Raw genomic sequence first — 25,989 nt, 5'->3', positions numbered from 1 at the left:
TTGTTTTTTACCAAAAGTTTGTGCTCTTTACGGTTGATGATGACGGCTGTTATCTGTTGATCCATGAAGATGAGAATGGTGCACAAAAGAGCAGGAAAACAGGCAACTATAGCTGTCCACCAGGGATTGGGTCCTAATGGACTGATGAACCAACCACGGTCATCTCTGGTTGGCTGCAGGAACAGATGGCATCAGTGAAGCTTTCAGTGAATTGCAGAACTCAAAGGAAAATTAATTTGAGTCTGTACCTGAAACTTGCTGGGAACCTTTAACTTCTGTGTCTGAACTCCAATGACAAAGTCGAGCAGCACCATAATGACAATAGTGAGGAACACTGCAAAGTCACTGATCACAGAGCGCACCTAGACAAGAGAAAAAACATGCACCACCACATCAATGGATCTGCATAAATGAGTTTAAAGATAAAATGAAGTATTCAGTATAATTGTATGTATTATCATTTAATTCAGGATTTTTAGAAATGCTTGTTTTTTTCTGTTGATCAAAACTTTAACTTGTATTGTTTTAGATTATTAGTTTAGCTACAGTATATGATTATTTTAGACAAATGTCCCAACTTTTCCTTTCAAAGCCTTCAGCTAAGTTTCACTGAAACCTTACAGAAGAAAATCACATTTTGCTTTTTTTGCTTTTCTCAATTGATTGATCGTTTAGTCCAATTTTGAATGTCAAATGCTTGTTTTCATTTAAAAACTACTAAATGACTGTGCACCATTCTATCTTTTTAAAAACATTCATTTAATTTTATGTCTGAATTTTGACTCAATTTTTCTGTATCTTTGGATTCTGGAGATTCAAACAATTGATCTTGGACTTTGACACCCTCTCTATCTTTAGGATCTGACTTCAAGTAAGTTTAGTTGCAGCTTTTGTAGAATTGTCCTGTTTACTATTTATTCTATTTTCACTGTGAGTTAAGAGGTTAGTTTGCAGATGATCAATAGAAAGTTATCCATCTCCCTGTTTTCCACCCTACAGAGCAGATTTTAAAGTTACTAAAGAAAACTGAAAAACTAAACTGCTTTTTAAGGATTAACATAACTGCTGTTCTAACAAATCTGAATCTGAGTTTGAACTGAACTCAGATTGTACTCTAAAAATAATCCATCTTTAATTAGATTAAAACTGAACTGGTCTCTTAGTTGCCCATGATTCAATGTTTGTGATGAACTGATTGATTGATTTCCTTTTATTTTTAAATATAAAATAAAATAGTTTATTAAACATGATAAACATAAAGTGAAAAAGTGTACACTTGTTTTTGTCATGTGCACAATAGCTTGTAGGCTTTGCTTGATTTCCCCCAAACCCTAATACTATAGTGGAAGTAGGCAGTACTAGAACACAATATACTATATACACAGTATTTTAATTGAGAAAATATTTAACTTTGCTTAGTATTCCTACACACCTGGGGGTGGATATTTTTTATTAACATTTTGATGTTTAGCTTTTCAGTTTATGGCCAATGAATTTAATCTGATCTACTCCGCTTCTCATTCTGTCCTTAGTCATCAATTCACCTTTGTGTTGATCTCTTGAAAACGAAAAGCGATACTTTCTGTTTTGTCTAGATTTACTGATAAGTTGTTTTTTATCAAACCATAGATTCAGTTTTGATAGTTTGCTCCTGACCAAATCTAAAAATTGATGCTAGAAACAGAATTACAATGAACCAAGATTATCTGTTTGACAGCCCTGCTTCTTTGGCTACCTTGGTTGGAAAATACCGGCTGGTCTTGAACTGTTTGAGGGAGGCAGACATGAAGAACGTTGAGAAGAACAGGATAGCAGACCAAAAGAGGACATCGGGGGTATACGGGCCATGATGACCACACGCTGTCCCAACAAACTGGCCATGCAGGCTGATGCACTCCTGGAGAGAAAAAACCAAGGTCACAACAGAAGAGAATCCTGCAGATCCTTAATCCCAATACAGACAGGAACAAGGCCTCATCTGAACTATAGACTTGGACTAATCCAAACTGTTTTTTTCTGTCAAGGTGTTTGTAAAAAAATATATAATTAAAAAAGAGCCAAATCTGTAATTTAACAAAAATACAGTGGCTTCTTTAAGCTAGAAAATTCAAATAAAAAATGTAAATATGGTGGTGCATGTAGAAACGCTAGACAAAGCAGAAACTGTCAAAAGCATTTTATGATCTAGTCCGTAGGGCTGGCCAACGCTTGTCCTCAGAGCAACCCTGCCTGTTGTTAGGAACCGGTCCCCTGACTTCCTCTCTGGTCATCAGCGGGAACCGTCACCAGACACTATGTTTCCCATCAACCCTTGCCTTCAATACCTGAATGTTCCACAGCTGCTTCCATTCATTCATCACTCACTTGTCTGTCATCTGCAGTCACTCAACCTCTATATATTCAGTGTACTGAGCTTTATGCAGTGCAAAGTCTGGTATCTACTCACCTTATATTAATGCCTTGTGTTTATTCTGCCGTGCCACTGATCTATGCTGGATCTCGGACCCAGTTTGCTGCCTCTATCCTTACCTGTCCCTTATCCTCGTGCTGGCCAGAAGCCGACGGCTGTTCAAGCTCTCGGTGCTTTTCCTGTTTTCCCGTCAATATCAATAAACTCTGCATATGGATCCATCTGCCTCAGCGTGATGCTGACTAACTAAAGCAGGTGTGTTCAGCCAACCATGCTGTGGAATCACGTCATTCAATCAATTAGCAGCAACCTGGTCTGGGAGAGCTGGAAAACAGGCACGGCTTTGGCTCTTGAGGAACCGGGTTGGCCAACCCTAATTTTAGCCTGTACCGAAAGTTCTGAATTGTAGCACCTTTTATTAAAACTTTTTTATGTGAATAAACGGTAACTGCTACTGTCTCCTACAAAAAAAAGTCTTACTGGCCATGGTGAGCTCAAAATTGGGCAAAGCACTGGAATCGTTTTCTTCCTTTTAAAAGTGATATAAAGAAATGTGGTCAGATTTTAAGGCTGGCCAGACTAATCCTCTTTATAAAAACAATATATTCCAGAGTAATCTCATGTTTCCGTAAAAACAGTTATCTTGGGTTTTCATCAGCACTACCTTGACAGTCAGATTGTCCCAGGATACAGACGAGGCTGAGATGTTTCTATCACTCCACATCTTCAAAGTTTCATTACGTGGATTATCTGGTTCTGCACACCTACAGCTGCAGACAAAAGCACACACACAGCAATAAAAATGTAACGGCGACTTAATTTAAACATTTTTTTCTTTTTATGCACATAGAATATAAAACTACAAAGTATTTTCACGACATTGCACAAGGTGATAGAAACAACAAAAAAGAGGGACTAGATCAAAGATGGATGGTAATGAACAAACAATATGTGACTAAATGACCAGCTCACTAGGAAGTATTGTAGTTTTTGCTCCCAGTTTCTGCTTTTGTTCCTTGGATACCAGGTATGTGCGGTCAAAGGAAGCAGCTGAGACAGTGCCTCACGTGTTATCGTCCTCATCTGCCTTCATAAAAGGTACAGTGGGGGAAATAAGTATTTAGTCTGCCACCAATTGTGCAGATTATCACACATGAAAAGATGAGAGAGGCCTGTAATTTTCATGATGGGTTCACCTCAACTATGAGAAACAAAATGAGAAAATAAAATCCAGAAAATCACATTGTCTGATTTTTAAAGGATGTATTTGTAATTTATGGTGAAAATAAGTATTTGGTCACTTAAAAACAAGCAAGATTTTCTGGCTCTCACAGACCTGTACCTTCTTCTGTAGGAGGATCCTGTTGTCCACCAGTGATAATGGCTCCTGTTTGAACTGGTTATCTAGATAAAGTCACCCGTCCACAACCTCCAACAGTCACAGTCCAAACTCCACTGTGGCCAAGAACAAAGAGCTGTCTAAGGACACCAGAAACCAGATTGTTGACCTGCACCAGACTGAATCTGCAACCGGTAAGCAGCTTGGTATGAAGAAATCAACTGTGGAAGCAATTATTAGGAAATGGTAGACATACAAGACCACTGATAATCTCCCTCAATCTGGGGGCTCCCCGCAAAATCTCACCCCGTGGGGTCACAATGATCACAAGAACAGTGAGCAAAAATCCCAGAACCACATGGCTGACCTAGTGAATGACCTGCAGAGAGCAAAGTAACAAAGGTACCATCAGTAACACACCACCAGGGATTCAAACCCTGCAGTGCCAGACGTGTCCCCCTGCTAAAGTCAGTACATGTGCAGAACCGTCTAAAGTCTGCTAGAGAGCATTTGGATGATCCAGAAGAGGACTGGGAGAATGTCCTATGGTCAGATGAAACCAAAAGAGAACTTTTGGTGATAACTCTACTCGTCGTGTTTGGAGGAGAAAGAATGCAGAGTTGCATCCAAAGAACACCAGACCTACTGTAAAGCATGGGGGTGGAAGCATCATGATTTGGGGCTGTTTTTCAGCAAAGGGACCAGGGTGACTGATCCATGTAAAGGAAAGAATGAATGGGGCCATGAATCATTAGATTTTGAGTGAAAACCTCCTTCCATCAGTATTGAAGAGGAAACATGGCTGGGTCTTTCAGCATGACAACCATCCCAAACACGTTGCCCGGGTAACGAAGGAGTGGCTTCATAAGCAGCATTTCACGGTCCTGCAATGGCCTAGCCAGTCTCCAGATCTCAACCCCATAGAAAATCTTTGGAGGGAGTAGAAAGTCTGTGTTGTCCAGCAACAGCCCCAAAACATCACTGCTCTAGAGGAGATCTGCATGGAGGAATGGGCCAAAATACCAACAACAGTTTGTGAAAACCTTGAGAAGACTCACAGAAAATGTTTGACTGCTGTCATTACCAACAAAGGGTTTATAACAAATTACTGAGCTGAACTTTTGTTATTGACCAAATACTTATTTTCCACCATAATTTACAAATAAATTAATAAAAATCCGACAATGGGATTTTCTGGATTTCTCATTTTGTCTCTCATGGTTGAGAGATGAAAATTGCAGGCATATTTCATCTTTTTAAGTGGGAGAACTTGGATAATTGGTGGCTGACTGCATTCTTTTTTGCCCCAACTGTAAACTAATAATGAAATACATATGTGTCTACTAATCTGTGCTAAAAATGTGCTTTATATGTAATCATTTCGATAATTTTTATAATCAAATTCTCCTATTTTGCATTGTTCCTGTTTAGATAAATTCACGCCGTAAGGTGAGGCAGCACCCACCTCTGCCTCACACCAGACTGTGAAATCCCATTTAAACTGGGTTGAGTGCAGATTCTAAAAATGTAATGCTTTATTAAAATGTTCTTAAACATTGCATACCTTTTTATTACATGCCCTAACTTTCCATATAATAGGCAATGTATTTAGCATTTGTCTATCAGTTATTTTGGATCAAACATAAAACTGCCTTGCTCTGAATATACACAAAAAAAAATATTTTTCATATCAAACAGTTCTTCCTGTGTCTGCTATTACCAGCTTTCATCTGTTTGCCCAGCTGTTGGACAGGACAAGTTAAAAAAATAAAGAAATAAATCCCACTACCGTTCTTTAAATTTGGGGAACATCTACAGTGCAGAGAGACAACATATCTTTTCACTCCATGGCTTTTGTCTAGTCTTTAATGTTGAAAACTATAAACAATTCTCATTTGTAACACCATTTAAGGTGAAAGTTGGATTTGTCTGTCAATCTTCTATTCCTTGTTTTGCCAGTGCAAGGTCACAAGGGTTGCTGGAGCTTATCCCCGCTTTTTCAGGGCTAAGATATGGTTCACATTGCACAGGCCACTGCAGGGTCACAGACAGACACACTCACTCATTTCTAAGGGACAACTGAGAGTCTCCAACACAACATGAAGCATGATCGTGAACAGTGGGAGGAAGAGAAAACAAACGCAAAAACAAAGAAACAAATAGACCCTTACATCACAACAGCATCTAATTTTAGAGTGTGGAACAACACACAGAAAAAAGTGTTCTTTAAAGAACATTTTGAATAAATGTTTTTTACTTACTGTGCCAGAGTGAGTCTGTCCAAATCGCTGTGAGCGTTATAAGGGTACTGTTCTCCCAAATAGAACAGCTTCTCCAAAGCTTCAAAAATGAAGATGAGACATATAAGAGCAGCGAAGGCCTCCTCAGTGAACCGAGTGATGTAGCAGACCAGAGAACTAGCATCTGTGGCAACCAGTATTAAACACAGGAAGGCTGTCCACAAGCCAATGCAGGTCCGCAGTGACAGATAAGACAGATCGTATTCCCTAAAAGAGACAAGGATTAGAGGAGAGGGTGGACACAAAAAATCTACCAGACAAACTTCTTGTAGCTGGAACTGAACTGCCGTAAAAGGGGATCAAACTTTACTTACTTGCAAAATTTGAAGAGGATTTTTTCAAAAACCAGAACTGGACCTGTGCTGCCCAGAATGGTAAGAGGCTGACCAGCAAACAGAGAGTAGACCATTCCTGTCATAGATGCACCAAACAAGGACTCTATGGCGCTCTAGAGTAGAGGAGACATTGCTTACTTCATAAAACACTCTACAGTCTACAGTGTCGTTGATTGTGTCGTTTGCTCTTACAATATGTCCCTCTGTTGCCTCCCCAAGGAGCCCCCCAAAGGTGATGACTGGAGACATGCAGGCACAGTACAGGAAGAGGAAAGAGGCCACGCACTGGAGGCTCAGGCCGTCTTTAAAGTCGCTTAGATAGAAGGGAACTTTCCTCTTAATGTCTAGTATCAAACCGCCAAACAGCCTGAACACAAAACACAACAAGAGTTCTCTCCTTGAATGAACATGTTTTCTCTAAAAAATATCCTTTATCCAAACCCAGAAAATACTTTTTTTAAACAAACAAATGGTTGAAAATTATAAACTCACACAAGAAATATCAGCAACACTTTATACAAAACGTTTTTATTTTGATTTTGTTATTTGGTATGTGGGATCTAAGATCTACACTGTACAGTCACTGGCTCTTTCCTCATTTTTGGATCAATATAATGCGGTTCACCTTTCGTGGTGTCGCTGTTTCGCCGATTTTCTTTTAGCAATTTTTCTTTGTTTTTTACAGCGCAATGCGTTCTGTGTCCTGATTGGCTGATGGCCTTGTCATTGGACCACTGTACTTAATAAAAGTATCCTTAGTTGGCTTTTCCCAAAGACCGTAATTATTTTTTATGAAATAAAGTTGAGCAGGTTCTAGTAAAAGAAAATATTTAGTGATTGACTCTGAGCCCATGTCTGTGTTTCCTCAAATGAACCAGCTGATGGATCCATTACCTTCCAGTCCTCTGCAGCTCAGGCCCGTGTTGTTCGGCATGTAGTTCCTCCTCCACCTCGCAGGGTGTGCCGTTAGGGACTCCTGGCATCTTCCGTTTCTCCTGCAGATACCCAGGAACGGACAGTTTTAAACTTCACACATTTAAAGTTCCTGTTGTCCCATTGGCCCTGTACCTGAGATGGAACACTCTTTGGGGGCTCGATGCGGATGGAGGGGTCCCACTCTCCTGGTGGCAGGACAGTCACCTGGTCCAAGAACTCATCTATTCCTGCAAGCAGGTCACTTCTGTCCTTTGCTTTATATGCTACATTGTGGAATATCTGATTCAGGTGGAAGACATAATTATTCTAATCACTAGTCTCTCTGGGACAGATGCTGGCGTCTGATTATAAGCTCTTACCTCATCTGTCATGATGGTTGCCATGGAACGACCAATTTCATGGTATTGCTGAGCCTTTCCGTCAGGCCCAAGAAGAATGAACAGGAATCTACAAGTATCATCATTACACCGTTTAGGGTTTGTAAACTGCTTCTGAATCACTGAGCTGGCATGCCACAAGCACATCTGCACGGAGATACCTGGTGGGAATGGGGACTTCAGTGAGTCCGGTAAGCACTACAGCCGGGGACAGGCGGACGAACGCTACGACTGGCCTCTCCAGAAAGTCCAGAACTCCAACCAACACATTGGAAGCCTCAGCTCCTTCAGGAATCTTTTTCATAAAATGTAAGTCCACCTGTTGAGGTAAATAGATATAAACACTTGCAAGAAGTCAATGTGCTATAAAGATGATTAACAATTGAAGAGAACTGTAAATAAATGTAATAATTTGGATTTGTTCTCTCCAGCGTCTGCATCAAACACTGATTGCTGACCAGCCAAGATCTAACACTGCTGTTCTTATATGAACTGGCAGTAAAAAATCCTCAACTGGGAATTATGCATCATTCACTCATTTATTTATTTATTTTTGTTATAGTTGTTGCTGTTTTTCAAATGTTCTTGTTCCTAAACAGTTGATTGACATGTACTTTTTTACTTATTTATTTTTGGATTAATTTTTTTTTTTAATTTTAAATTTAAATTGTATCACATGTTTGCTGTGGATCACATGCCACTTCCGTAGCTGTATTTATTTATAATGAGAATGTCATTTTGATGTCCTTTTTTGCTGTTATTTCTGAATGTTGTTTTTGCTGCCACAGATAAGTGAGGATAAATAAAGTCATCATCATCATCATCATCATTCCTGCTTTCTTGAAACACACTCTCCAGAGTCTGCTGTTACCTTACTAAGATCCACTTGAGAGCTGTCCTGTCCAGCTACATTCTTAGCTGGTTCAGACGCAGGTGGAGGCTGACATGTGACTGACCCTGCAGGATGCAGTGTGGCTGTGGATGCATGGGATGCAAAAAGACATGAAAAAGAGAATTAATCAGAGTCAATGGCTTAAAGTCTTGCGAACAGCACAGGAAAAAACGTGGTTATTCCAATTTTTTTCTGCAAGCGTTGACACAATTTGACGATGACGCTTGTTTTCTGTTTTTTTTTGCTTACAATTCCCAATGAATGTTCTCATTTTTTCAGGTGACATCTCAAAGTTGAGTCATGGCCTCTGGACTCAGAACTTTTTACCCACGTGGTGGGAGGTGATTCCTTGTTAAAGACCCAGTCTGATAAAAAAAAATGTGTTTTTTGGTGTTTTTCTTAACATGCTCTTGTGACATTTCTCTGATGATGGAAGACACATTTAGAAAATTCAGCTTAAAATTACATTTCTGAGTATTTATTTATTCAAATCGTTGTGAATCAGGAGCAGACAAAAAAGGTTTGTAATGTGACATACAAGTTACTGAAGCGGCCCACAAGCCCCCTGCTCCGTTCCGTTCTGCTCATCCACTGTCAGACAAATAGATCCATTTTATTTATTTTTTATTTTATTTATTTAATACTTTATTTTCCTCATCTGAGCTGGAATCTGGATCTAAACTGTACAGCTGGATAGCTCCACTATTGCTCGACCTTCTTTGTTGCACCGCTAACGTTAGGTCGGGGTGTGAGGGGCTGTCAGCAAGCGTTAGAGGGTGTAAACAGTTGGAAACATGGGCTGGATTACTCCACGCCAACAATCCGCCCAAAAGTCAGGGGTGAATTTCTAATAAATTCTGCAGAAACTATGTCCTAGAAAATGACACAGGTTTTTTGATTTTGGCTAAAAACAACATCATCATACGACAGAGTTAAATTACGAGAATAAAGTCATACATTGTCGACTTTAAATTTAGTGAATCAACGAGAAATAAGTCGTAAATGTACGAGAAATAACGTAATAAATTGACGAGAAAAAACACAAAAGTTGTCTGTTTATCGGAGCGTATCTTGAAGATGACAGATGTGGAGCATTTTGTGAAGCTTTATTTCCGGATAGGTTTCAGAAACAGAAATTCTGAACCTTTTGGCAACTTAAAATCAAATAATTGTTAGTGTAGCCAGCTTCCCCGGAGCTGACCCCTCTTGAAGTGGGACTGCCACGGCGTGGTTCCTCCGAGTGCTCCTCTGTGACGCCGGGCCCAAAAGCCCGCAGAGGTCCAACAGGACGGCTCGAGGAAGTCGGAACCGGCTCATAAGCCACTCGTCCTCATTTGCCAGCACGTCTTCTTGCTGTCTAAAGATGCGTTCACTCCGAATTCTTCCATTTGCCACATCTTCTAAGAGTGCAAGATCAGCCATTGTGCGTCATTACGCATTGTGATGGGGCATTATATTTCCATCCATTTAATTACATCTGACAAGCTACAGATGTCGGTAATAATCAATGTGGAAATGGGAAATTGTTCAGCGCAAATGTAATTTCTTGTTGCTTTCTGAATGGTTGAGACATACACCATACATTGTTTTATCAAAAATAAAACAAACTAAAGGCATATGCATGAATACCATAATTCTGTAGCTTATGAAGAAATGTTTTAATATGAAAACAACTTTCCCCATTGGACAATTAATATGTCTATCTGTCTGTCTAATTGCACCTCTATCTGCTCCGCCAGACGGACACACTGACGAGAATATCAGTTTTGTACATTATTTCCTTCTGTTAACTATATTATTTATGAGGATGAGTTGCACAACATGCCAATATTACTTTTCTTTCTGCAAATATGCGTTCATTTGAATTTCTGTTGTAATTTTCGTTTGATTTTTTTTGTTTGTTTCACTGCTGATCGATCAAACGGGTCTTCATGTAGGCTGTTATTGTAAGACTTGCTTTGTGAAGTCTTCATGTTATTTCTGAGAGGCAGTATTGTCATTTTCACTTTCACGTGTTTCTTCCATCTGCCGACGGCGTCGCCGTTTCTCATTTCATCCATTTTTGTGCGTACGCCTGGGTCAGAGCTTGCGTGAAGGACCGCACATTTTCCCAATGTACGATTTTTTTTCTCCTAATTTTACAAGAGAAAAAATCGTACATTTCTGAGTTTAAATCTCATAATTTTACCTTTTTTTTTGGTGGTCACATCATAATTAAAAGACCACTGAATGCTTTGAAAATAGATCAAAAGATGATCAGCGAGAGACTTTAAAGGCTCATTTGTGATGTCCACGTGTTTTCAAAGCTGTTTTGAATCTCTTCCTTTTGTTCAGAGTTTTGATCATTCCCAGTTTGTGTGAGTTCCTGTAGATTGCTAGTTGCAGGTTGCTCATGACTATTTCTACTGACTGCTGGTTGTTCTTGGTGTCCTCCCTGGTACATTTAGTGTTTCAGTCTACTGTTTTTATGTGCACATCTTCACCCCGGTGTCATCCCCATATCTGAACCAGAGAGATGGTGCTGATGTTGCTGGAGGGAGAACAGGACTTGCTTCTTCAGAATCATTCTGGTCAACATGTCAATCTCTACCAAATATTTACTGTCCTGGACCTGTACTTGAACATCACTTACTCAACAAAGGCCAATTTTACACACAAAACCCTGACTGTGCCATGGAGGAGGAGTCACAGTCACCACTTTCTGGTTCTTTCCATTCTTACCGTTTTTGAAGCCGTCCCATTCACTTGGAAAGTCACTTGGATAAAGGGGTGAAACACTGAACTAATAAACATGTTTGGATTAGATTTATACATTTTGAAGCCTTACTGTGCAAAATCACTTCCATCCCATATTTAGTGGGCTTTTTGCAGGGAAAGAAAGTCCCATTTTTTCTACATTTTACACATTTTTACACACAAATATAGTCTCTCACAAATAAATGCTGTTTAAAAGCTAATGGAAAAAATTTCCAAACTGTCAGAAAGTTTGTCAGGCAAGTCTGGAGTTTTACCAGTGATAATGTAATCCCCAAAATGAAAATCTACCACAGAAGATGTCAATGAAGAGCTCAGATGTTAGTCATTGATTGAATGTTAAAATAATGAATCAGAGATAGAAATGCTACAGTGTGGTCATCCTGCAAAGGGCCGATCAGCATCACAAACATTATAACCAAGAAAATTTTTAATATTTTTATGAACGTGCAATTCTGCCTCTATTGAGGTCATGCTAACTTTTTTGCACTCAAATGGAGCTGGTACTGGGTTGGCTTTAACAGCTTCTGGGTTTTTCTGTCTTTCTGTTCTAGATTAAAATAAATGAATAGGCTGAGATGTTAGTACAAATATAAAACTAAAAAGGATAACAGAAAAAATAACTAACAAACCAAACATCAAGTCATTCTTCTAACATATACTCGTTTGTTCATCTCTGCTACGAAACCCACCTGATAGGAAAGCCTCTGACTGTTTGCGAGTTCCCTCTGTGATGGAACGGACAATGGGAATCAAGTTTTTCTTCTTCATATTTTGGTGGTGGTGTCTCTTTAACAAAGCTTCACGGACCCTCACTCTTACGGTGTCATCCAGCTCATGTGACGCCTCCTGGTGGTCCAGCACCATGTCTGTAACGTAATATGTGTCGGTTTGGTTGTTCTTGCACACTGCTTTCTCAAAAACCTTTTTCATCTTTGGTCCTCTACTACACAGTTTACAAAATATCTGCATTTCTGACTTCAGTCTAGATTCCACTACTCTCTCCTCAATAACTTCATTAGGTCTCAGCTAAAACTCTGCACGTCTCCCTTCTTCTTAAAAATAAAATACAGGTACATGCATGAAAGTCTTACCTGCAATCTCTTCAATGCAGTCAGCATGCATGTCAAGCAGCACGCTGCCATTGATGATGCAACTGCGAAGCTCAAACAAGCTGTGCAGGGAAAGAGTAGCAACGTAGGGCTTACTCCACCTCTCTCCCCCATCCTCAACATCCTCCTCAAACTTCAACCACCTGTGAGGTGAAGAAAAGCAGAAACAAAGTTTGTCATGTAAACAGAACAAATAAACATGTCATACCTCTTATGCTTCAAATAAAAAAAAAACATCTAGCCTGGTTTTAATGTTCTAAGCAAAGTAAATATTTGGTGCTTCACAACTTTTGTTTGACTCTGAATTAATCATAATTTCAAAAAACCCACTCCAATGAAAACCATATTTTTGGTGTTTTTAACATGTTCTTGTGACAATTAGGGTTAAAACTGCATTTCTGAGCATATCTTTATTTAAATTGTGGTGAACTTAGAGAAAAACTTTTAAATCTGACATTAAAGTCCCACTCTAATGAGAATGTGTTTTGGATGTTTTGATGTATTCTTGTGGCATTTTCTCATGATGGACATTAACTGCATTTTATTCAAATTGTTTTAAATCAGGAGCAGACAAAAAAAGTTTTTAACTGTTATACGTACAAACTACATTTGGCGGGCCACAAGCTTCCTGCTCTGCTCCATTCTGATGCAGGAAACAGATCCATGTGCATCTTTGTTTTCCTGGTCTGAGCTGGAATCTGGATCTAAACTGTACACCTGGATAAATCTGATACTGCCCACTTGTTGCACCACTAATGTTAGGTTGGGGGTGTGAGGGGCTGTAAGCTAAGGGAGAGAGTGTAAACAAAGGGTTGATTCGAAATGAAAGAAGGTTTCCTCCCCGCCAACAGTCCCACCCACCACTCATTCTAATGAACTCCTGCTGCGCTGCAGAAACTATGGCCTATGTTTTTGATTTTGGCTAAAATCGGCATAATAAATAATAATAAAAAAATAATAAAATAATAATAATAAAAAACTACTGGGAATGTTTTTAAAATATATGAAAAGGTGATCGGAGTGAAACTTTAATATACTTTCAGATCAAGCCATTTTAAACATTTTCCACATGAGGGGGGGTTCATGTGGCGTTATCTCTAATGCTAACAGAAAGCGTGATACAAGTAATATAAAAATAATCATCAGTTTTCTTTATTGATCAAAGAAATGTGTCTTTTCATAATGAATATATTATAAAAATAGGATGATTTTTTTAAAAAGCAGAAAAAATAAAAAGTAGCTGTATTGGCAGTGAAAAACACAGGAAATGAAAAGCAGATAAACCTTTGGTTCATTTAAGAGGAAATAAATTTGTATATACAAAGGTTTTAGGAATAATTGCATTAGTCCATGATAGGTTGATGAATTTGTGTGAAGTGACAGAGACATTGAAAGGCCCTACAACAGATTTGGCATTTTCTTTATGCAAAGATTTTAACTATACTATTATTCAAGTACTATTACAGTCATTTACAAACAACACTATATTCCTAAACGTATATCGTAACATTCTTGGACAAAAACATTTAGTTTATAAACATGGATAAACTCACAAAAATACTATTTTACTCTCAAACAAACACCATTACAGTGCGTTCCAGTTTATAATGCAAATTGTATTCAACTGTCAAAAAAAGGACATATTCTTCTGTTTTTTTCTGCTTAAGTGTCACATAAAACTGATTTAAAAAAAAGACAAACAATTGTGTACTTTGCATCTGAACGATTGACTACCAATAATTAACAAGACTAGTCTAAGTCGAAACTTGTTGCTCAACGTTTTACTCCACAAACGGTAAAGTCTCCTTTGGCGCCTGGCGAGTGATAATTTTGGACACTGCCTGCATTTCTTTATCCTTTGAGTGTTTTTCTTCCTCTTCTCTTCTTTCTAAACTGGGCACCTGATGTTTCCTTTGTTCTTTTGTCCATTTTCATCAACCTTGAATAGACTTTTCCGTCTGTCAAACACCCGAGTTAAGATGAGTGAGATGATGGAAACAAATTCACTTTGATGAAGTCTCCTTTGTTTTCTTTCACTTTTCATAAAATCCAATAAACCCAATAAAGTATACAAATTTTACGAATGAAATCTTATTATTTATTTGGAAGCTGCAGTTAGTTTGTTGTGGGGTCTGTAATCATAAGCGGGGAGTCTAAGCCCCTTTCCCGCCTCTCTGCCTGCTTTTCCCCTCTACCTACCTACCTCTGCATTAATGGCTGCTATGGGCAGGAAAGGAGATAAACTGAGGCTGTGGCCCCCATCCTCCCCTTATCTCAACCCTATTGAGAATCTTTGGAGCATCCTCAAGCAAATATCTGATGGGGGGAGGCAGGTCACATCCAAACAGCAGCTCTGGGAGGCTATTCTGACATCCTGCAAAGAAATTCAAGCAGAAACTCTCCAAAAACTCACAAGATCAACGGATACAAGAATTGTGAAGCTGCTCCAAAGTAAGGGCTCCTGTGTTCAAATGGAACTTGACCTATGAAGATGTTTTTGCATGGAACACCTTTTAAATCTGGTGGTGCAGTGGTTAGCACTATTGCCTCACAGCAAGAAGGCCCCCGGTTCAAGTCCCAGCTGGGGGACCTTACCCAGAACGTCAATGGGGGACCTTTCTGTTTGCATGTTCTCCTCGTGCATGCATGGGTTTTCTCCAGGGACTCTGGCCTCCTCCCTGTCCAAAAACATACTTCATAGGTTAATTGGTTACTCTAAATTGTCCCTAGGTGTGAGTGTGAGAGTGTGTGATTGTGGACACTCTACCCTGCGACAGACTGGCAAATTGTCTAGGGCAGGGGTGTCAAACTCATTCAACATTCAACCCGTCTGATCCCAAGTGGGCAAGACCATAACATAAAAGCAAAAAACAGCTTTTTTTTTAACTCAGTTGGAAAAAATGCCTCAACATACATTGTAGCCTAATCAATTATTATTCCACATTCATTCACAAAGACCAATGGATCTCAAATAAAATGGATTTCACCTTAAAAAAATGTTTTTATTCAATACCATACAGACACATTATTTTATATCTGACACTGAAGCAATCCCAATGATAAACTCAAGGGGGGCTACGGAAAAAATGAAACACCCTTCCTAAAATGTAAATGTGTAAATCAATAAAAAAAATAAACTAAATTAAACTTGCAAACATTTGTGAACATAAGAATTTGGAGTTAACTTCCTTTCTCTCCTCAAACTTCACCCAGCCATTAATATCAGGATTCAAATCCTGTGCAGAAACATATTTACTGTCATTCAAGTGTGTAAAACACAAAGAAATGTCCATTATTATTATCATTCATTATTATATGAATCTTTTCCTGGTTACTGCCTGAATTTTGTGGTAACATCTGCCTACTTCCGACCTTTTAATGGGCGCCATCAGTGACCAGACTGACGTCACGTGACCAGTTAACTCCAACATAGTCTGGTACAGTAACTAGAGAGCTGACTATGTCATCAGCTGCTGTTGTGTCCATCAACTCAAGAAACTCCGCTGTGACGTCTCTTCAACACCTGTAATAAATATGCACAGCTGTACATATCTGTGATGTCGGTGCTTTCATCAATAGTGACCGTAAACAAAATCAATGACTGGATTCCTTCATTTGGCACCCAAGTCTCCTCAGAGATGTTGGATCTGCAGTTGTAATCCTTGACAGACTTATATTGGCAAAGGTCGACTGCTTTTTGGGAAACAAGACTTCTGCAGCCTTCAGCATTTTTCAATAAGTTCACCATCCGAAAATGGTTTGGATGTTTGCTCCAACTTGTCTGCAATCAGGCTCCATCATTGACGTCACGGCTGCAGTAAATGCCAACGGTTGTTTTTCTGTCCAACTAATATTTGATAAATCTTCCCTTTTCTTAACTACAACTGGTGAAACTTTTGAATGTTGTATTCTTTGAGCACTGAGACCTATTGATGACATACCAAGCATGCAGGTTTGCATTCAGCTCCGTGAACAAATAAAACGCTTTTCATTTTTCCTGGAAAGTTCAGCACTCCACCTTAACATTTTTTTCTGTTTGACAACATTTTGGTCATTAGTGTGTCACTACTGATCATTCTTATATCAACATAACAGCAGTGAGGCTCGCAGGGAACCAAACTGCCTCTTACCCAGCTGCACAGCTGTTAGGTTTTGCTTTTAGCAAGCTGTTTCACCTGTTTTGCTTTTCCTTTTCTCCCCCTAGTGGCAGAATTGCGCATTTCGGTTATTTCTTTAAAAGATCATAACTCGCCACAGGAATGGAATAGAAACGTGCTTGTTTTTTTAAACATCCTTATAAATTTTACTTTTCATGTCTGGGCCAGATTGAACCATCTGGGGGGGCCGGATACGGCCTGCAGGCCGTTTGTTTGACGCCCCTGGTCTAGGGTTTCCCCTTCCTTCGCCCACAAGGGGCTGGGACAAAACAGAAGAAGATGAATGAATGAAAATGAATAATGCAGCAAATTCAACAAATAAGCATTTTCAGTTCTTTAGAATCTATCATGTGGAACTCTGTTGTGCATAATAATGTGGAGCGTGACTTTGAAGGTTTTTTAGTTTTAAAACAAATACGGTTAACTTTAGGAGATTTGTTCAGTAACATTTAATAAAAGCTCTAATGGCTAGTGACTTTAAAATGATGCTGACTGTCATTTGCATTGAGGATTTAGGAAAATCCTAGGAATATATCATTTGCAGAATAATTTGGAAGGTGCTGTAATCTTAATTTTCTTTATAAATGTCCTCCATTGTGAGAAAAATGTCACAAGAAACAAGTAAAAAAACACCTAAACACTATTTTCATCTTAAAAACTCAGAAATCTGTTTAAATAAGTGAAGTCATTTCAATATTTTTTCTTTGAGAGTTGGGTTGCTTTATGTGTCTTCAAACTAAGCACTTGGATTTAATGGAAGTTTGTCAAATGTAATCACATTACCTACGGAGGCAAAAGGCCTGAACTGTAAGGAGAACAGAGGTTTGTGATCTCTGACTTAAGATTTCTTCTTATAAGAAATTCTGAATTTACAACAATATTCTTCAATTAAACTGATATTTGCTATTAATGACATTAAAGAAGAGATTGTAAGATTTTCCCTGCTTGAGTACACGAGAAAATATTGGTTAATTGTAGTTGTACATGTCCTTCCTCATTGCAGCACAGCTGCAGCTTGCCAGCTTTCCAAGGCTTTACTGCCTAGCTCTCTTTCCATCTGCTCCCAAAGGAGGGCCTGACCTGGCTGTTTCCTTCCACTCTGCATCCTTGCCATCCTTCACACAGATCTCATCCAGCTCGGTGAACAGCTCATGGGACACATGCTCAGCATCCTCCTCTGTGCCCAGAATGAACTGAACTCGCTGGGACGGCGTGTCTGAGGGAATGACATGCATGTGACAAAGAAGATGAGGTGAATACATCAAGGAATTCCATTTTTTCTACACTTATTAACTTAAAAAGGCCTCAAACGTGCACATTTCAACACAAGTTAAAATAAAACCCAACAACCTAATTCCTGTTCTTTGTTCACTCATGTGTAGCTTGTCAATATTAGCCTAGAGTGCTGCATGTGTCAGTGCATGTGAGAAATGCCACATTATTGATAGGCCTTATATAACAGTCACTCATGGGGAGGCAACTCAAAAGTTCAATTTCTATTAGTTAGACAGTTGGAACAGATGTCTGTATAGTGAAGAATGAAAATCAAACATGAGCAAAGCTGTGATTTCCAGTGATGGCCTGTGTGGGAATTACCATGAGTGGAGAAGCTGGCCTCACTGTCCTCACTCTGCTGAGTGGCAATGCTTCCTGCCCGCCTGTCCCTCTTGCGGTGGCGGGATCCATGCGGCCTGTGATGACGATGGCTCTGCCTCTGCATCCGAACCCCCACATACAGAGCCTTGTGACCTGAATCCAGGCACAGAAAAGAGTTTACTCTGATCACTGACTGGTCCATCAGTCATTATCAATGTGTAGCTAAATTCTTCAAACGGAGTGTTTCCTTTGCTCCGTTTCAGAGAAACTTTACTCTGCTTTTCCTTTGCTGATGCAGCACTTCTGCGACATGAGCCAGACTCATGTAAAGATACTGACACACATTTTTATAAGTTAGATATGTCAGTTCTTCCTCTGGATATAAACAGCAATCCTTTGATATTTCTGAATATCTAGTGAAGAAATGGCTGAAAGAGAAGCAGGAGAGGGTCTGCTGCTGGACATGTTCCCCGTCCCAGTGAAGCCCTCATGCAAGGGGTGTGAGGGATTGATGATGCTACCTCCTGAACTGGAGCCAGCTACAGCCCAACCACAGAGCTCGTCTTTCTCGTGATCTCATTTAGCTGGGAGTTGTTGTTTTTACTGCTGCTGTGCTGGTGCAGCAGCAGTATAGAGGAGGGCACTCACCACCACTGACTGATAAATCATCTGCAGCAGTTTGAAGCAGATGTTGAATGAGTGCAGCCTGTCGAGAAAGCACAGCCTGGACCGGTTCTTCTTGTGAATGGAGACTTTTACCAAACATTTGGAAACATGAGTAGATGCAAAACCAACAGAAAAGGCAGAAGAGCAAAGTAGTACAGTGTTCCTGGATCGGGAGAAACGAACTCTGGTTCACTTTAAGCGGACCAAATCTGTCCAGTCAAGTGTCTCTAGTGTTAGATGGTTCATTTCAGAGCTTAAAAGTTTCTACTTTGACAGCAGGACGTTTTTTAAATCAAAGAAGCTTTGCGTTGGTGGATGTTGTAAAACCTTTTTCATAACAAAAATCCGTTTTTTTCTCTTTTTTTTTACCAGATTCAATACTTGGTATTCTGATGAATTCTTTCTTTGTCCTGACGTTTTTTTAAGGTTGTGATTGTTTGTTAATAATCTACATATAGCAAATATCTTAATAGGAACAGGCAAGAGGCTGCTGGAAGCAGGAGGGAAATGAAAAGTGGCTCAGGCTGCACTGAATATACAGTTTGACAGAATCATTTACTCCATTGTTAGAAAACAGAGCTGAACAGTGAACAGCGGTTCAGCTGAACAGAAAGTTCCACAGGGAAAACTCCAGAACACCACGCTTCCTCTCCCACAGCAGTCTCAGCTGTTGTCTCTAAGTATTATCAGGGTATTACTGGGATGGAACACCAACCAACAGCAGATAACACTCGCCTCATAGTTTGGTTTAAAGATTATCACTTTCAATTATCTTCTAATCCATTTTGTCCCTTTCGGGGTCACAGCGTTGCCGTGAGCGAAGGCAGGGGACATCCTGGACAGGTCGCCAGTCTGTTGCAAGGTTTGTTTAAAAGAAAAATTAAGAATAATCTTTGGAAGGAAAGTATTTGACTTTAAGAATAAACAGGAATGTATAATTTGATTTTATTAACAGAAATACATTCTTAAAGATAATTAAAAACAGCTAAGATCTGTAGAAAAGTTGCTGTTTTAAAAAAAAGCAAAATGAAGCGATCTGACTAGTTTCTCCCTCAACCTTAATTGATCTGACTCGTTCAATTAGATCATCAGCCACTGAATTGAAGAAATCACCCGCGATCACTGTGCACTCCCAGATTGAACAAACTGATTTCACTCACATCTAGAGCTGTGACGGTGTCGAATTTTTCATCACCGCGGTGATGAACCACCAGGGGGCGCGGTGTCGCGGTTAACCGCAGGCCCCCCCTCAAAAAAAAAAAAAAAAAAAAAAAAAAACACAAAATCCCCCGGCGGCCGCATCGGAAATAAATACAGTTACAACGTACTATTCTTTGTTAACAATGACAACAACTAACAACTACATATCTAACTTGTGAACTAACTATAGGTGTTGTAGATTGACTGTGTGTGTGAGCGCGGAGCGTCTTGTGTAGTTATAGTAGGAAGGTGCGCACACGTGTGTTGGGGGTGCGTGTTGATTCTTCTGCAGCGGACCGCTCTGGAGCTGCACGCAAGTTTCACCAGTGCTCTCTGGTACAGACATCTTCTCAGAATATTATTTATTGCCCAGTAATAAACAGACTGCAGACGCTGTCACCTTTCCGGTAGCCGTGAAGCCTGACACCCATGAAGAACGCGGGGCAGGAGGCTCCGCCTTTGTTTATACAGACACGTAACGTAACGTTACGCTGCAAAAAATAGTTCCCAAACAAAACATGTAGTGATTTTTATGGAAATCTAACAGTGCGCGTTCATGTTTGGTGTTACGGATTGAAGGAGGACAGTTACCCCCCCCCCCCCCCCCCCCCCCAAAACACAAAATCCTCCGGTGGGCGGCCGTGTCGCGCACTTAGGAACGCACGCAGCTTGTAATGGAAATGAATACAATGGAAATTAATACATAGAAAGCAGTAAATTTGTCGTATTTCCTCACGAGACGGAAACTTCTGTTGTAGAATAAGGATGTGTGCTTCTGAAAGCGCGCGCCTGTTTGTGTAAACGGAGCCGCGTGCCACGTGCAGCGCGAAGGCAGACACAGAGCACGAGCGCGTGGGAGAAAAGGAGACAACAGTCTGAAAGAAAGAAAGTCTGAACACAGGACTAGCAGAAAAAGGAAATTATCAGCAAAGATGAATGTGTTTATTATAGTTCCAAACACGCACCATATGCAAAACGTAAAAAAAAAAAAAAAAAAAAGTGCGGTGATGCGGTGATGAGGTCATCACCGCGGTGATGACCTCATCACCGCGGTGATGCGGTGATGCGGTTATCGTCACAGCCCTACTCACATCAAGCCTTTAGGATCTGTGTTAACAACTTCAGGAGGAGCTTTGTCTCCACTTGTTCTCTGAATTTATCTCTGTTGGTCATTTCTTGCTTTTTTTAGATTGACCTTTAATATTTGTTTGGTTTTCAAATATCCACCATGTTATCAGGGCTGTGGATCATTCCTTAGGTCCAATTTGATTAACAAATCAAGATAAACAATTAACAGCCCAAATCATGATTCTTACTATTTAAAGTCTCACTCTTATCGTCTTTTGATCTATTTTCAAAGCGTTCCCAGAGGTCTTGTAATTTTATGAAACCATGTCATGTGATTCATTTTTTGAGTGATTAATTAATTATGACTATGTTTTTAATTAATTTAGTTAATGTATTTTTATTCTAACCAGATAATTACTGTGAAAAGCCTCATTTTGGGGTAAGTTCATTTAAAATTGGGACATTAAAAGATCAAAATACTACTAAAAAAGTCGCTTTAGGAAGTTTTTTTTTTTATTATAATTGACTTCCAACCTTTCCTTTTACACCAACAAGGCAGATTTTTTTCAATCTTCAAAAATTAAAAAATAATACAAAAACAAAACACCAGGTCCAGAGTGCTCTAATGTAAAACATTAACAAACATTAGGGACACTTCTGAGCAACTCAGACATTATTGGCCACAAACGTATTATTAATATCACGATATATATGTTGACAGACACTATGTTACCAAAATAATTGGCTCAAAGTGTTGCTGACTACAGTTCTAATAAAGAGGTGACAAAAAGATGGTAAACAAAGTCACAGCTACAAAACCAACTGCCCAGACCAAACCCTTTTTTATCCCACACAAAGAGGAGCCAAGAGTCTGTCCCAGAGGCAAACCCAGGCCCCGCCCCCATGCACTTCACCCTTGTGAGAGCTGTGGTCAGGGACGGCCTGAGCCGAGGCACTCAACCAGTTGAAGTCACAATGAGTGTTTGAGTGAGGACCCCGGCAGGTCAAACTCAGACTCTGTCCCATCAGTGTACGCCCCAACCCACAACCATCCCCCCAGGACAGAACCGACTGATCAGCCCCGGCCCACTTCCACTAAACCCCACAGACATGAGCAGCGTCACCCAGGCCAAAAGAACGGTGAGTTTCAAGAGAGGTGAGTCAAAAAGACAAAACAATAAACCATCACTGTGTGTTCCTTTCAAGTGTGGATATAACTCACCTTCTAGCTCCTCCTTCTCATAATGAATGTTCATCACTGAGCTCATTCCACCCTGGTCTACTACCACCTCCTCATCTGGTCTCTAAAAGGCAAACACACAAAAACGTGAACAAACAATTGGCCACATGCAGTGGCAACTGTTTCAAATGATCCCACGTCTGCCTGTATCAGGGACCAGGAGTGAAGGACCCAAAAGTACAAGAGGACCCGCTTGATGGTAGGAACCTAAAAGATGAATAAAGACACCTAAACAAGACAAATGCATGAACAAAAGGAGTGACGGAAGCAGATGACCTGAGCAGGATGACCTGCAAACCCCACACCTAAATACAGTGAGGAGAATTAACTGCTGACAGCTGGGGATGAAAATCAGCATAAATGTGGGGGGACTGACATACAGAGTAGAATAAAAAAGAACTTTATTGATCCCATAAACTTGAGATGACTTTTACCATAAATCAATCAAAAACAGCACAGTGTTCCTTCATTTATCAAAGTGTTATGTTCTAAAAAAAACACTTTTCTCAGACACTCATGAACATTTTCACACTTTTCATTTTCATACATTTTCATACTTTTATAGAAAATTAAGTCAGTTTTAAACTGAACACATTCAGTTTCACGTGTCACCAAACAGACAGCTGGTTCCAATTGCAGCAGGGTTTTTTAGCTCAGATAAAAGTCCACAAAGCTAAATCCGGGTCAGGCAGGCAGAGGTCAATAACAAGCATAGAAGCATCAGAGAGGAAAGTAGAGTAGTCAGGATCCAGGCGATATTCGAGGCAGGGGCCAGGCGGCAGGCAAACGGAGTCAGAGACAGAACAGCAGATGTCTGCAGATGCAGATATAACACGTGGTAATGCAGGCAGCGTGACACAAACAATACTTCACACTGAGCGAGGCTCAGTGCAGTGCTGGTGTGTACTGTGATTCAATGCAAATGAAAGTCAGGTGTGTGTGGCATCCAAACTGTGTGCTGGAGTTTCTGGAAGATGAAGTGTGTTTAGAATTCTGGAGATAGTTCCCGCCGGTGAACAGTGGGAGAGACAGCACTGACTACTGACAACAGCTGACACGGTTGGAAATCTGCTGGTCCTGATGGAATATCACCACAGTTGCTAAAGGACTGTGCGTCAGAGCTGGCTGTGCCTCTTCAAACCATCTTTAACAGGAGTCTTCAGACAGGATGTGTCCCTGGCTTGTGGAAGACCTCATGCCTTGTCCCAGTGCCCAAGGTGACAAGGCCTGCAGGGATGAAGGACTATAGACCAGTTGCCCTGACATCTGTCATGATGAAGACTTTTGAGAGGCTACTACTCCGAAGGCTCAAACCCCAGGTGGAGGGGGCGCTGGACCCCCTTCAGTTTGCCTATCAGGACAGTATGGGAGTGGAGGATGCAGTCCTGTATATGGTCCATAGGGTGCTCTCCTTTCTGGAAGGGATTGGCAGATATGTGAGGGTGATGTTTTTCGATTTCACAAGTGCCTTTGATACAGTCCAGCCTCAGCTGCTGAAGGGGAAGCTCGAGAGGATGGGAGTTGATGCAGTTTTTGTTCACTGGATCCACAACTATCTGACTCTTAGGTCACAGTTTGTCCGACTAGGAGACTGTGTATCTGGGACATTGATGAGCAACACCGGAGCACCACAGGGAACTGTACTATTGCCTTTTCTCTTCACACTCTACACTGCTGACTTTAATTATGCATCTGCAGCTTGTCATGTCCAGAAGTATTCGGACAACACTGCTATTGTGGCTTGTGTAAAGGGAGGGGATGAGAGTGAGTACAGGGAGCTCATCACCATATTCACCTCCTGGAGCAGGGACAATGGCCTTGTGCTGAACACATCAAAGACCAAGGAGATGATTATTGACTTTAGTAGGAAGTCCTCCCACCAGCCAGTGATCATCGATGGAGGGGGAATCGAGGTGGTTGACTCCTACAAGTACTTGGGTGTGCACCTTGACCACAAACTGGACTGGTCGGAGCAGGCTCATGCTCTGTATAAGAAAGGGCAGAGTAGGCTGTTCTTCCTGAGAAAGCTGAGGTCCTTTGATGTATGCACTGACATGTTGCTCCTCTTTTATCAGTCGGTTGTGGCGGGTGCTGTCTTCTATGGGGTTGTATGCTAAGGTGGCAGTATGACCACAAGGGATTGCACTCGATTGGACAAACTGATTAAGAGATGTGCATTTGTGATCGGGAGGAGGGTGGACTCTCTGGGATCTGTGCTGCAGAAGAGGATGAGGGCCTTGACTCAGAGCATCCTGGACAATCCCAGACATCCCTTGCACAACACAATGTCTGGTCAGAGGAGCTCACGGAGTAATAGGCTCCTTTCACTGCGCTGCAGGACAGAGCGCTTTGAGAACTCATTTGTCCCTGCAGCTATCAGGCTGTTTAATGAACCTGCCTGATATGAACTGATATTATTTTGTGAACTTTCTTTTTACTGTTGTTTGTTGTGTGTGGTTGTGTGTTTTGCTCCCAGACACCTGAATTTCTCCTTTGGGAGATTAATAAAGTTTCTATCTATCTCTCTATCTCTCTATCTCTCTATCTATCTATCTATCTATCTATCTATCTATCTATCTATCTATCTATCTATCTATCTATCTATCTATCTATCTATCTATCTATCTATCTATCTATCTATCTATGTTTCCTGAAGTGGTTTATAGTTTCCTGTCATTCACACTTCACCTCCTATGAGCCACATTAAGTTCTTCAGCTAATTTCCAATGGTTTTTAAGATGGCGCCAGTGTGCACGGCCTGCCGTCTGTCACTGGTATTTGTGTTTGTGCTACGTCTGACAACTGTCATTAAAATCATCAACTCTTTACTGGTGTATGATCGCCAGACGCTCCTGGATCTGAGCTTTTTTCCTACAAAGCTGGTGCAGTTTAGTCACAATGGTCAGGAGACGCTGCACCCGTTGCTGTCCGACGTACCTGTTTACCTGTGCCGCACCTCAGTGACGCTTCAGGGAAGGAAACGCCATCGTTGTTATCGGTTAATGTCATAGTACCCCCTGCTGGCCCCGCCTCCTCATCAGGTTCACCTGAGGACTCCAGCTGCGCTTCATCATCTTCATCAGCCGGGGGACTCTTAAGGAGAACCAGGACCCGTACTCGACGCTAGTTCGTTGTACTCCACGGTGCACTCTCTGGCCTTGCTCGCTATTCTAGTCCATGTATTATCTGCCTCGCCTAACCTTGTCTTGTCTCTGCCTGCCTAGGGTCACGATCACGCCTGTCACGTTCTGGACTCCGACTCACCTTCGCTCTGGTCCCTCCTCGTCGCCCCTCTGGACATCCTTCTGGAAACACGGTGTTCGCCGCCAAGAGCCTCCAACCATCCACAAAACATCCTCTCTTGGAACCCTGTCATTCCTCCATTAAATCCTTTACTACTCTTCCGCCTCGCCTGTCGAGTATTCCTTCCGGGTTTCAGCATCTGGGTCTGCCACAGTCTCGTCAGCCATGACAGCTAAAACGTGAGGGTAAGCTGGCGAATCTGAAGCAGATGCTGCAACCAGTCTCAGGCACTCTGCGGTGGCCTCGCTGGATGCGTTTGGACCGCTTTATCGACTCTTTCCTTCCCGGCGCCCTTTGGAGCCTG

The 25,989-nt window shown here is 40.8% G+C and overlaps 1 protein-coding gene across 3 annotated transcripts in view; it reads right to left on the bottom strand.

Annotated features, from left to right (window-relative positions):
* slc4a8 (solute carrier family 4 member 8) overlaps positions 1-25,989 on the bottom strand; it is a 59,047-nt gene that overhangs the window by 19,663 nt on the left and 13,395 nt on the right. For all 3 annotated transcript variants that reach the window (XR_002289655.2, XM_011494584.3, XM_020701442.2), the window contains exons 2-18: positions 22,365-22,446; positions 18,209-18,361; positions 17,693-17,828; positions 12,438-12,598; positions 12,036-12,212; positions 8,569-8,672; positions 7,859-8,016; positions 7,680-7,767; positions 7,453-7,599; positions 7,279-7,379; positions 6,577-6,751; positions 6,364-6,497; positions 6,011-6,256; positions 3,075-3,180; positions 1,736-1,897; positions 249-362; positions 12-173 (exon numbers count right to left, since the gene is read on the bottom strand). Coding sequence is in view for 2 of the 3 variants with exons in the window: in XM_011494584.3 (XP_011492886.1) it covers positions 12-173; positions 249-362; positions 1,736-1,897; positions 3,075-3,180; positions 6,011-6,256; positions 6,364-6,497; positions 6,577-6,751; positions 7,279-7,379; positions 7,453-7,599; positions 7,680-7,767; positions 7,859-8,016; positions 8,569-8,672; positions 12,036-12,212; positions 12,438-12,598; positions 17,693-17,828; positions 18,209-18,361; positions 22,365-22,446 (2,406 nt within the window). In the remaining variant the exon portion in view is untranslated. The remainder of the gene's footprint in view (positions 1-11; positions 174-248; positions 363-1,735; positions 1,898-3,074; positions 3,181-6,010; positions 6,257-6,363; positions 6,498-6,576; positions 6,752-7,278; positions 7,380-7,452; positions 7,600-7,679; positions 7,768-7,858; positions 8,017-8,568; positions 8,673-12,035; positions 12,213-12,437; positions 12,599-17,692; positions 17,829-18,208; positions 18,362-22,364; positions 22,447-25,989) is intronic.

This window comes from Oryzias latipes, chromosome 5 (assembly GCF_053564925.1).
Source record: "Oryzias latipes strain Hd-rR chromosome 5, Olatipes_Hd-rR_3.1".
Taxonomy (NCBI): Eukaryota; Metazoa; Chordata; class Actinopteri; order Beloniformes; family Adrianichthyidae; genus Oryzias; species Oryzias latipes.
This window is presented reverse-complemented; position numbering and strand designations above follow the sequence as displayed.